This window comes from Andrena cerasifolii, chromosome 1 (genome assembly GCF_050908995.1).
Source record: "Andrena cerasifolii isolate SP2316 chromosome 1, iyAndCera1_principal, whole genome shotgun sequence".
NCBI lineage: Eukaryota > Metazoa > Arthropoda > Insecta > Hymenoptera > Andrenidae > Andrena > Andrena cerasifolii.
Window position 1 is genome coordinate 11,863,259 of NC_135118.1, and position 13,543 is coordinate 11,876,801.

General features: G+C 34.8%; 3 protein-coding genes across 3 annotated transcripts; 2 read left to right on the forward strand and 1 right to left on the reverse strand.

Moving 5' to 3' along the window:
* Positions 1-539: 539 nt before the first annotated feature.
* On the forward strand, positions 540-7,944 carry Agbe (1,4-alpha-glucan-branching enzyme). Its single transcript, XM_076813194.1, has 10 exons — positions 540-852; positions 1,117-1,286; positions 3,055-3,296; positions 4,707-4,916; positions 5,037-5,344; positions 5,425-5,625; positions 6,187-6,539; positions 6,621-6,805; positions 6,887-7,175; positions 7,253-7,944. The coding sequence occupies exons 1-10, from the start codon at positions 740-742 to the stop codon at positions 7,258-7,260; spliced, it is 2,079 nt and encodes a 692-aa protein (XP_076669309.1). The 5' UTR covers positions 540-739; the 3' UTR covers positions 7,261-7,944.
* An 807-nt stretch (positions 7,945-8,751) lies between these two features.
* LOC143369450 (mitochondrial import inner membrane translocase subunit Tim29) lies at positions 8,752-10,287 on the reverse strand. The gene is made up of 3 exons (XM_076813406.1): positions 10,028-10,287; positions 9,854-9,955; positions 8,752-9,164 (listed from the first exon to the last, which is right to left on the reverse strand). Exons 1-3 carry the CDS (start codon positions 10,164-10,166, stop codon positions 8,773-8,775), a joined length of 633 nt encoding a protein of 210 aa, XP_076669521.1. The 5' UTR covers positions 10,167-10,287; the 3' UTR covers positions 8,752-8,772.
* Positions 10,288-11,158: 871 nt separating this feature from the next.
* Mrps24 (mitochondrial ribosomal protein S24) lies at positions 11,159-13,168 on the forward strand. Its single transcript, XM_076813445.1, has 3 exons — positions 11,159-11,329; positions 11,414-11,594; positions 12,786-13,168. Exons 1-3 carry the CDS (start codon positions 11,303-11,305, stop codon positions 13,073-13,075), a joined length of 498 nt encoding a protein of 165 aa, XP_076669560.1. The 5' UTR covers positions 11,159-11,302; the 3' UTR covers positions 13,076-13,168.
* Positions 13,169-13,543: the final 375 nt, after the last annotated feature.

Here is a 13,543-nt window from a genome sequence, read left to right on the forward strand (position 1 = left end):
TATCATTTTGTTTATAAATTTCGCGTCGTGGAAAAATGTACTTTTAGTAGTATGACAGAGTATAAAAAACTGAACAATTGTTATGTATTAAGTTTTGTTCTGTCGTGCAGCGTTACAAAGTTATATTTAAGAAACAAGAACACGCGATATGTAACTTTAAGGGCTGATTTCACCCTTTCAGATTGAATTTCCGCAGATAAAAAATTACTCACTGCATACTCCAATATGCTCTACATTCACACGAAGTTTCATTAGAAACAGAATTTTCTGGTTGAGAGCCTTTCCTCGTTAGTAATTTATTTACACATTGCAGATAAGGCGTCGAATTAAAAACCATAATTCATTTTTGATAATTTTGTTCACATAACGATTAGCAACTTGATTTCACTATAAAATATAATGAAAGCATTAATCCAGCAGAGAAAAGGCGTTGCACTTGTCACGGAAGGAAAAAAAAAGAATTTAAAATTAGCGCCAGTTATTGATCTAAGTACACGCCATATTTGAAAAGCAAATCGGGTCACAAAGCTTCCACTCTTAAAAAATTACTTCATTATGTTTTGTTACATTTTCTTCTTTTCTGGTCGACAATCTTGCAGTCTTTTATGGTTAAATAAGATACGAAAAAGAGGTCACCTTGAGGTGTCATTCAAATTTTAGCGGGCATTCGTGCCGCATCGTGTTGTATTCACAACTTTGCTTAACACTTCTGAGTGACTAAATAATTATAGAATTAGATATGGGTGGAAAATGGTCAGGTATGGATCCTTCTCAAGTCGAGGTACCAGAAATAGAGGCTTTATTAGAAAGAGATCCATACTTAAAACCGTACGAAAACGAGATTCGTAAAAGGTATCGTATTATCAGGCTTATAAACTCTGCATTTTGTATTAAATTATAGTCAGCATGTGCAATTATATTCAACGTGATTTATGATTCTATTTTAAGAGCTTCTTTGCATAATCATTATACATTTCTTTATTTTATTGCAAACGTGTATATGCAAGTTGTTACCGATTTTTACAGCCGCGAAGTAAAATAATTTCGATATCTACAGCATGCTGTATTTAATTATATTCTATAATATTCTGTGCTTATAATAACTTTGTCTATCAGGTATGCATTGTTCAAAGATCATGTGGAAAAAGTGGAATCTGGCGATGGTAGTTTGGAGAGATTTTCAAGAGGATATGAAACTTTTGGAATCCATGTGAATGAAGATAATAGTGTCGTTGCTAGAGAATGGGCACCTGGAGCCCAGGAGCTATTTTTAACAGGAGAGTTTAGTAAGTAATATAAATGTGAACATTATCTGCTAGATAAAATAATTAATTTGGGTTAAATGATTTTCATAAAAATCATATATTCATTGTCTGTTAACGAATATGTTGCTGAAAACATATCTTGTGAGCGATTCATGATCCATTGTGCTTTTTTTTTTATCGATCTTAGGCTACGATTTAAGAGTAACATTTTAAATTTTATATGTACATACATAAATGAGAAATTGATGAATAAAACTTTATGTATGCATATATTTTCTTCACAGAAGTTTAAGGTTTTTAATTTATAAATAGGAAGATATATAAAGTGGAGCGTCTAAGACATATACATATGAATATCTCCCTTGTGCTTGAAATTGTAAAAAAGTGATGAGAGTATTAGTATGCTTTTAAATGGAACCATGTATCTTCTTAATGCTTAAGGTAAAGAGAAGCTGAATACAAATTTAACAATATGTATTTACATACTGTTCATGCATGTACGTACTGTGCGTCGACGAAAAGATGGTCCTCAGAAGGGCATGGGGGCAAGAGGGCTTCTTCGATCGCATTCACTCGCATTATCTGCGTCCTGTTCGCTCTCTTTGTATTCATCAATGTTGTTGTGTGCAATACGTATGCCCCGTCTCTATGATTCTGTTCGAGAACATGGGCCTATGGGGAGATACCATTCGGACCCTAGAGTTCCAACTATCATAAATGCATGGTAAAGAGTGGCCCAATGTTACATGGTTGGCATCTACTGTGCCTGGATGGAAAGAAGCTGGTCGAGAAACTCTAGGGTCCGAATAGTATATCCTTATTGGCCGGCGCGACAAAGTAAGCAAACGGAACACGGGCGGGGCGAGCCGATGCAAGCGATGAACCCCTCTTGCCCCTGTGACATTTCAACCGACTTCTTTCCATCCGGGCACAGTACTTCACAGATGCTTTTACCATGTTTCATGAATATGATATTATGGCGAAGCTGCATCATAGGCTCTCGCTTTAATCGTATTCAGAAAATAGATGGCAATCATGCGAAGTTGGACAAGCCTTCACTGTGTGTTTGTGATAGCTAGAGCGATATGTTTTAGCCAAGTGTATGTAGTAAAGATTTATGCGTCCCCACCACGCTGAGTTTTTGTATGTTTTTTGTGCTCCTAAACCTTACGACATAAATTCAGCTAAGACAGTTAAGTTCTTACAGAAGTTCACATTATACATGCACTTAGTTTATTCAGATATTTTATCGACATGTCAGTTTTAGCATGAATTCATTAGCCATTTAGAAAGAAAGAAGAAATTTGCATCACACTTGAGTCATTAATAAAAAGTCCACTAACACATGTACTAACTGTTTCTTCTTTACATATGACTACTTCCCAGTGCAGTTATTTTACACCAGTTACATAGTGCATGATACGCATAAATAAGTAATACATAGGTAAATGCAGATTATTAAATTTGTTCTTTCTAAATTAAGCATTACAAAACCATATAGCGTTTAAAGAAATTTGGTAACAATAATTCTGAGGGAAATGATCCTTTCATTGTCATTCTTCTTTCTTTATGCTGATGATTTTTTATTTTTGCCAGTTTTTTGTGTGATCAAATTTAATGGAGATATTTGAATGTATATTTCAAGCTGGCCCACCTTGTACAACACTATTCTCTTATGAGAGAACTGAATACAGTGCTAAAGATGTGACAAAGCACAATGGTTATAAATGCTGATAATATATGTAAGATATGTATATTATAATCGTCCTTTTCACTTTTTTATTATCAGATGGTTGGAATAGAACAGCTAATGCTTATAAAAAATTAGAGTACGGAAAATGGGAATTGCACTTACCACCTAATGCTGATGGTAGTTGCCCTATAAAACACTTTTCTGAAGTCAAACTAATTGTAAAGGATAATAATAATGAATTGTTGGAACGATTGAGCCCTTGGGCTACATATGTTACACAAAATCGTGCTGAAAGTGCTACGTTTAAACAACGTCTATGGTGCCCATTGCCTGAAAATGTATGTATGTTTTATGTATATGTGTCATCGAATTAATATTTTATATTAATTCATAGAATATATGATATATAACAGAGAGTTCCAAAATTGCGGGACAATTCGAACATGCAATATTCTGATGCAAAAAGACATCGAAAAGTCCTTTACCATTTTGGCATCCGAGGCTTCGTTCTCAAGATATTAACAGTTGAATATTAGCGGTCGAACTTCTGGGCCGCGCATTTTAAAGCCGAAACAGCTGAACGCAGAGCAGTGGCCCCTCGCACGCACACGTAAGAGACACTCGTAGATACAGACCCACGCACACAGTAGAGTCGACCGTGCTGGTTCAAACCTTGAAAACGAGTTAGCGCCGTCGGCTCTACTGTGTGCGTGGGTCTGTAGCTACGCGCTAATATTCAACTGTTAATATCTCAAGAACAGAGCCTCGGATCCCAAAACAATAAAGGACTTTTCGATGTCTTTTTGCATCAGGATATTGCATGTTCCCGGAAGTCTTTAAATTTTGGGACAGCCTGTCCTAGGTGTTTGTTTTAACTGGAAATGGTGGAATATCTCGTTAAGAACTGAAGAAATAAAAAAATTGTTACAAAAGTTGTTTGATATGGAGGGGGGCGTTATGTGATATAAATAGTTTCTCTGCAGGTGGAGTAATGGGAGAGATTTCAAGATAAATTTCACTTTTTTTATATTGGACGTTATATTTCTTTATTCATAATAGTATAGCAGTTGTTGAAAGAAGTTCAACACTATGTGTTGCATAGAAAATTGTACGTGGAAGCCCTATGATTACTACGGAGACATAATATGAACTATTTTGTCATGGGTGGATGGGTAAGAGATCTAAAGGTCACTGTAATCATTTTAATTAGAGCCATATGTTTTTATTACCATATTCTTGGCACTGATAAGAAGATACATTCATCTACATATATCTTATCTTTCTGATGAAATGTTTTAGGCAAGTTACGTCTATACCAGTCGAAAGCGACTATTTTTCTGTGGAAAATCAGTGGTCATTGGGTTGGTTGCATTTCTCATCTTAAACGAATTATTCTCAAGATAGGATTTTACTAGCTTATATGAGTTGTGAGTGAAGCAATGCGAGACATTGAATTTTTTATTGTATATATAGCAACTCACTATGTCTGACCTTAGCAAATACCTGTAATGCCAAAATATAATGAAAAAAACATATGATTCCTTTAAAAAATGTAATTGACCTTGAAATCTCCTCTGCCATTTTCATATTATGACTCTGAAAACCATATAGTTTTTGTTTAGAAGAACTTATTATGCGATACATAGTGTGGTCATTACACGTGCCTTACTTTGTACATTGTATAAAGATACATATATCAGATATAATAATTCTAATATGTATCCACATTATTTTTAATTTTCATATAGACTTACAAATTCAAACACCCCAAACCAAAGAAACCAGCTAGCCTTAGAATCTATGAATGCCATGTTGGCATTGCTACTCAAGAATTAAAAGTTGGCACATATTTGGAATTTGCCAAAGATATAATTCCACGTATTGTAAAACAAGGTTACAATACTATACAATTAATGGCTGTTATGGAGCATGCTTATTATGCCAGCTTTGGATATCAGGTATATATTTGTAGTAAATGTAAAATCAATTTGCTGTTCATTCAACTTCAAGCACTTCATATGTTAATTTATAAAATTGGTATGTGAACTGAAATAATATGTTTAATTGTACTCAATAAGGTAACATCATTTTTCGCGGCTTCATCCCGTTATGGTACGCCAGAAGAATTAAAAGAATTAATAGATACGGCACATCAACACGGCCTATATGTTTTGCTGGATGTGGTACATTCGCATGCATCAAAGAACACCTTGGACGGTTTAAATCTGTTCGATGGTACGGATAGTTGTTTCTTCCATAGTGGTCATCGCGGCCAACACCCACTTTGGGATAGTAGGCTCTTTAATTATGGAGAATACGAAGTACAACGATTTTTACTTTCCAATTTACGTTGGTACATTGAGGAGTATGGTTTCGATGGCTATAGGTGATTAAAGTTCTAAAATTTGCCTTATGATATATCATTTATATTCCCTATTTATAATGTATTATGGTAATGTTACGCAGATTTGATGGTGTCACATCGATGTTATATCACTCGCGAGGATTTGGACAAGGTTTTAGTGGTCATTACGACGAATATTACGGTCTTAATGTTGATGTTGAAGGTGCAATATATTTAATGCTTGCTAACCATATGTTACACAGTCTATATCCAGAAATTACTACAATAGCAGAGGATGTTAGTGGAATGCCCGGAGTTTGCAGGTATAAGGTTTAATACTTTATAGTCTAGAAGAAAACTTGCATTAATTTTAGTATCAAAAGTTGAAAAATTTGTATCATGATACATTTCCCTGTTGGCCAAGTCTGTCGAACAGAGATGGCGGCAGGACCGGTGATATCTGTGCCCGCATCAAGCTATGGTTTTGCGGGCAGAGTCTGCTGCCATGGCCTGCCGTGAACTTTTGCGTGGCCGGGTTCCATTTACATTGTACTTCTAAATTTTATAATAATAAATATTTGTACATAGGGCCCCGCAAAATTTACGGTGAGCTTTTCGTAGATCGCAGGGCCTGTCAAAGAAATTTTATAATAATAAATATCTATGCATAGAGCCCTGCAAGATTTACGATGAGCTTTTCTTGGATCGTAGGGCCTTTTATAGCGCGGGACCGGGTTCCGGGGAACGCGCTGAACTCACCTAGCGTCGGCCCTGACTCGATCTGTCAGACTGTGGTCAGCAGGATCTGCTATCCTGCCCATTGTTAATGCGAAGGATGATTTCAATCTAAATTATTTACTAATTATTTTGTATAAATATTCTAGGCCAGTTGCTGAAGGTGGTTTAGGATTTGACTATCGATTAGCTATGGCTATTCCTGATAAATGGATAAAACTTTTAAAAGAAGTGAAAGATGATGATTGGAAAGTTGGAGAGATTTGTTGGACATTAAGTAATCGAAGATGGATGGAGAAAACAGTAGCTTATTCAGAGTCTCATGACCAAGCGCTTGTGGGCGATAAAACAATCGCCTTTTGGCTTATGGATAAGGAAATGTATACCCACATGAGTACACTCAGTGAATCTAATGCAATCATTAATCGCGGAATTGCTCTCCACAATCTTATTACATTAATTACACATGTATTAGGAGGAGAAGCTTACCTAAATTTTATGGGTTAGTTTGAAAATCATTTACGTAACAAGCCGTCAGACCTTTATATTTTTATAACTAACTTCAAGATGTATAAATTGTCAGGTAATGAATTCGGACATCCCGAATGGTTGGATTTCCCTCGAACCGGTAATGGAGATAGTTACCATTATGCTAGAAGACAATGGAATTTAGTAGATCAAGATTTGCTGAAGTATAAATTCATGAACAACTGGGATCGTGCTGTAAATACCCTTGAAGAAAAATATGGATGGCTACATTCTCACCCTGTAAAACCCAAACACACATTCACCTTGAAAAATATTCTTCTACTGGGTACATAGTTTCTAAAAAGTATTTTCTGTTCACAGGCATATGTAAGCTGTAAACACGAGGACGATAAAGTAATTGTTTTCGATCGTGCAGATCTCGTATTTGTCTTCAATTTTCATCCAGTAAAGTCATTTCCCGATTATAAAATTGGCGTAAAGAATCCAGGAACGTACAAAGTTGTTTTATGTAGCGACGATAAAGACTTCGGAGGTGAAAATCGTGTCGATACTAGCGTACAACATTTTACCAACGCTGAATCGTTTTCTAACTATTCAAACAGTATGATGATCTACATTCCGTGTCGCACAGCTATAGTCTTCGCCCGAGGTAAAATCATTACGATGTTATTTGATAATATTTTGTACTAATTAAATTAATAGTGATTAATAGCAACTTCTTTCTAGATTCGTAAATATTTATTGTGACCATCGCCGCAGTAAGGACTGATATTAAAATACTATATACAAATACAAAATCTATCTTTTTTTTACCAAAGTTTAGATGCATATATAATCTTGTTAAGGAATACGAACACAAACACTGTATGTGTAAAATTTTATACAGAATTTAAGAGTTTTAATATGTTGCTACCATCGTAAATTTGGGAAATCGTTTGCCACGTATCACGCTACATTTTCATTAACCTTATTAAATACAATGTACATTTTTAATTAGGTACACGATGAGTGTATATAATAAAGAGGTCAAATTAGTGTTCTGAATGTCACCTCTTAAAAAAGCGGACATTCATTACTTTGTTCACCTAGAATCCTAAATCTATCCATTATTATATACATATGTGGCACGTGGTAACAGCATGTTAAACCAATATTTTATTCACATAAAAGTGATTGAACAATAAAGTACAAAGCATTAAATACTCAACTATGACGACTCTAAACAATTTAAACTGAAACTAAAGTTTGTTAAATGATATTTGCATACAAAAAAAATAATGTATGCAAGAGATATATATATATATATTTTACACAATGTTTGTTTTAAAAAATATGTGCAACTTATATGAAATGTATATTTTGAGATATTATATATTTAGTATCTGTAAACAATTATAATACAAGGGTATATTTTGAAACTTGTGTAATTACATATAACATGAAAATTAATACAAATATGAAAGAAGAAATCCTGACTGACTGACTCATCAACGCCCACTTCAAACCGTTTAACCTACCCTGTAGCATTTTTGGTTGGCCCACAGTATCCCCAACTTGGAAATTAGTTGGCCATCAAAAGGACAACAATAAATGCTACTAGGGTGGGAACGTGAAATTTGGAAGGTACGTTGTTTTCATAACTTAAGCACTCGCTAAGAAAGGATTTTCGGAAATTCCATCCCCAAGGGGGTGAAAAGGAGTAGAATGTATTTTCTCGGACTCGCTAATATCTCTTATGCCCGATTAGATATCACCTTGGTTCTTACTCGCAAAGATTACCCACACAAATTCCCACAAACCAATTTCAGGATTTTGCCCTAATCAATCCCTAAGGGGATGGTGAAAAGAAGTGAAATGTGTTTTCATGGAGTCCTTAATATTTCTTAGGCCCAAAGCGAAGCGCAGGGGTATTTTGCTGGTGCTAATATCCCGAATGCTAGCTGTATGAAATAATTATCGTTATATGAAGTGTTTGTTATTTTAAATGGACAAACACTTGTTCAATTCCAACAGTAAAAAGAAACATTTTTTCAGCGTGTGGGGAACATGTCTTGTGAATTTAATGTACAGTTACATTAGTAAAATTATATACAAATAAATAGTAAACAAATTGCATTACTTGTAGTAATCCTTTATATTTTTTATTAAAAACTTACTTTCCATAAGTATGTGTGAAAGAATGATGTCTTTGGCAATTTACATAAATAATGGTAACATATCTAGTCTTTAATTTTAAATTAAATATTTTATTCACCCTGTACATTAGTAAATTCTGTTTCATTTATATCATAATCTTCCATTTTCCTTTCTAAAAGCCACCACTGGTCTAAAAATCCTATATCCACTACTCTCTGATAAAAGGTTATATATTGTGGTTTTAAATGAGGACAAACAGCTTTATACAAAGAACATGCTTTGTCATAGTTGTCTAACCAAATTAAAGAAATTACACCTAAATTCATCTGCCGTATAATTCCCTCATTATAACATTGCTCTATCCACTTTAAATGATTTACAGATATTGGATTGCGCGTAGGTGCTCCCACTTGCATTACCTTTATAGTATTTTGTAATAAATGTTCTCTAAAGGAACATTCATCTGGATTGTGCTTATTCAAGTATACACAGATTCCTAAAACTAATGAAAGAAGTTATAAATTTTTTATATTTTTATAATCAAGGCGCCCAGTGGAAAACAGGCACATGCCATCATTTTATGATTTTAGAGGAAAGCAAGGTGAAAGGAAAATTATTTTCGTAGGGAATGTGGTATGGAATTGTAATTATTTTAAGTGGTAGTTGAATTAGATGGTAAATGACAACTATTATCAAATTTTAGCTGAAAAATTAATTTTTTTTCATTCCACCATGTATATTGTTTACCACTATTTCTGAATAATTTTCTTTTGTTACCTTTCCACTTATCCTGGTTACGCAAACGTTTTTTTACCACTTATTTCTATGTTTTCTTCGTATAAATGATTAATTTTTCTACATATCTGATATCTTCATCTTGAAAATGATATAAGATCTGTGACGTGTTCCCAAGGAGCCGAGTGGCATGGGCCCCTTTTCTATTACGGAATTGTCTTTTCTCAGCATGAAGAAAATTCAATGATTCTGATCGATGAAACGTATGCTATTATATTAGAAAGTGGTGGAATTACACTATGTTGCTGGAACGAATTAGTGTTACAAAGAAACGAAAATTTATGCAATGTGCCTGCTTTTCACTGAGTCTCTCAATTGTTTATGAATATTATTTCTATCAGTTTAGCTACTACTAGTATAGTTACTATTTTCATTTAATTATAAAGTGCAACATACGAGAAGTGTATATGGAGGTTCGTATTGGATGTACTTTACAATCTTTGGCAACATCTACTGCTACATCTTTATAATCTATGTAAACATTCTTCCAATATTTCCCTGCGAACGAAAATGTAATGTAGTTAAATTAAATGTTTGTCGTTTCGTAGCATTCTTTCTTAAGTTACTCACCCCATCGTTCGAGAAATGTCCCTTTTATTTTCTCCGGTGTTTCAAAATTTTTCACTTTAGTGACAACATTATTGATTGTGTTTATTAATTTCACATTGAATTTATATTTTTGAATCCGAGAAATTTGTCCATAATTCATGTTGTCCACGAAATTATAATAATAAACTTGAATTAAATACAAAGTTATTCAGTAAATACATTTCGATGCAATTGTAAAACATACCATACCGTCTAAATAGGTTAGATTTAAGTTTGTTGTACTCTGAAGTTGCACATTTATTGGAGTTACCCAATATGCAATGAGTTCAGCAAACTCAACTGTTGAGTGATCTCACTAGATTTTACTCTGAAGTTGCAAGTTCATTGGTCGACGCAATCTAGTGAAATCACATTATCTGGAATGCGAACTACGAACACGTTACGTAAAACCCTAGACGGGTCGGACCGAGGGAAATTGGGGGGTGTCTATCCTGTAGTAAATTTGGGTAAACACTGCATTCCACTTTAGAGCGGACTCGTTCGGGGCAGGGATATACTGTTGATTAGTAGGAAACCGGCAGGGAAAGTGTTACAACCACTCGCAAAAATGCAACGACCAACCGTGTGTGTCAGATCCGTGAGAGCTGCGCAGATCTGCCGCAAATCGGCAGGGGCGTAGGTCCGCTCTTATATGGAATGGAGTGTAGGCACGTATAGACGCGTGTGTAAGAGTGAAACAACATCACCCGCAGGCCGCAATGCAACTATCTCTTTTCAACAGGGCCGCCCGGCTCCTAATATCCGTAGTTCGCGTTCCAGATATTGTATAGCTCAATGCTCGAAGCTAACCGAGTTGGGTGCTGACTCTGCAACGCTAGACACATTCTGTCACTAACTGCCTTTCTGAACAGTTCAACAGATCTCCAAAATGAACTCTATATAAAGTTTAACTTCAAAATAGTTTCTTTGGACTTTATTTTATTTGAAACACACCCACCGAACAGGCGGTTCAACGCTCCACGGGCACCAACCCGCGTCCATATTCCCAAAATTCCCGCTAAAATACGTACGAGCGTTTGAGCGTCGAGCGTCAGCATGAAATCGCACGTTTATAGTTCAATGGAAGGACGCCATCATTTTCACTAATAGTTATTTTCTAATTATTCAGACTTATGATTGGTATTACTGTTGTATACAAATGGAAAGTTGTTTGTATAATACTACTGTACTCATTAATTGTTATTAATAAATTAAAACACCCTTTCAGGCTTTTTATTTTACTAAAAACAGAAAGCAATGAATCTGATTACGTATATGCGTTGTGTCCGTATGCATTACTAATAAAATCTAATGTAACATAACCTCATCCACAGTTCAAGTTAAAAATTTGAAATATTTTCTTTTCAGATATCAACAATTAATACAAATGTTCTGCCAAAACGATATGTACATGTCAGTTCAGCACTTAATGGAACGCAGGCTGGACGTTACAAACCTAAACCAAAACAACCTCAGCCACTTACATATGAAATGGCAAACCCTCCTCATTACATCGCTGCCAGAAAGTCTTGGAATTCTTGGAATACTTGTATGTAAATTATAGTACAATTTTCTTAATTCATTACATTAGTAATGCGGTTCTTCTAAGAGCTGATTGATGAAATTTATAATAATATTACTTAACATAAGGGTTATTTACACATTTGATCTATATAAGTATTATCTTCCATTGGGAACTTCAGATAATGTTGTATTCAAAGTTGAAGAGTGTAGATAGAATATTTTACATATTATAAATGTTTAATATGGATGCGACAAAAGTGAATCTCCAACTTGATATTATGCAAAGTATATTTTTAAGAAGCGAAGCAAAATTATTAGGTTTAGGGCTATTAAAGGTCAATACTTTTTACTCAGAATTCAACATCCTTTAATATTTTGGCACAAAAAGTATAGCATTCCATTTAAAATAACGAAGTTGTTCTTGAAATCTACGAAATACCTCCACCGATAAAAAGCATACATGCACTACATAATGTGCCCTCCCAAACCATGCAACTCTTGTATAAAAAAATTTGGATATACTCCCGAATGGCCCCAGTGGCCGATCGAAACGAGGTTTAAGGGTAGGGGGGGAGGGGGGTGTGCACCCTAAATCTAAAATTCTAGCTTCGGGTATTTATTATTTTTCGAAATATTAACAAAAAATTATTGTTAATTTTTTTAACAAATTACTTTTTAGAATTTACGGGATACCTAAACGTAGCCGTAACGGGGATCCACCTCGCGAACACCCCCCCAAATTTGTTCACGGACAGCTTGATGCGTTCCCGTTACCTCCGCGAGCCGCTCAGGCGCCTAATACGCACTCGTATTTATATAGCTGAAATTCAAAGGCAATTTTCTCGAAAACGAAGCGCGATATATCTATCTATCAATAGAGTAATAGGGATCCACCCTGTATAATAGGATGAATCACATTCGCAAGTTTCTGGTTCAAATCTCCAAATTCACATCGGTTCGCTACCATGCTTTACGCGCCCTCCGCACTAATATAGTCCCAACCAATAGTAATATCCAGAACAAGTTGGAAAGTGGAATGCGTTCTGTCTCAATAATTTTCATACAAAGCATACTTATTCGAGATGTGCAAGTTGCGTGGACCACCCTATACGTTAGCTTAAAAACCTAAATACATAATTGTATTTCCATTTCAATAACAATTACTAGGCATATGCTGCAAGTATATGTCGATTCATAAATATATTATTTCTTTTAGCAAATGTAAAAGATGGTAATAGGCCATCTGAGACTGCTGTAGAGGACTTGTTCATACGAAATTTTGTAAATGGAACATGGCATGGTTTGTTTGTAAGTGAAATAATTATTAAACGGCAGCATAACCTGATTAGAATTACTGGCATTGTTGCGCGCAAAATAGTACCTGTTAAAATGTACTTTTTAATGGGTTATACTGAAACTCTTCTAAGTTACTGGTTGCATTGCCCAATCAAAATGGAGATAGTAACAACACAAGCTAAAGAAGATTCTATATACAAAGTAATTTAGTTTAGTTGCTATATACATGAATATCTTTTGTTGTAACTGTATTTTAATTATACTTGTTGTAATAATTTATTATATTAAAGAAATAAAAATAAATGAGTGGCACATACTTTTCTACCAGGGGTGTGCGGGTATCCGATATTTCGGGCTCTGATCAAGATCCCGAAAGTTTGTCGACACATGAACATATTCGGGTACCCGTTATTTGGGGACCCGATTTTCAATTCAGTATTCGACGCTCGATTCAGAACATAATTATTCCGTCTAGTCTTGTACTTAAACATTTAGGTTGTGATTTTCCAGTGTGATCAGATGTAAGAATTTTTAAGCCAGGAAAATATTACACAATATAACGTGTGAAATAATATTATTTTATTTTAAATTGGAGTGAAGGAAACATAACTGTTACCATACGGAAAAATTATGTTCTGAATCGAGTGTCGGATACCGAATCGAAAATCGGGTCCCGAA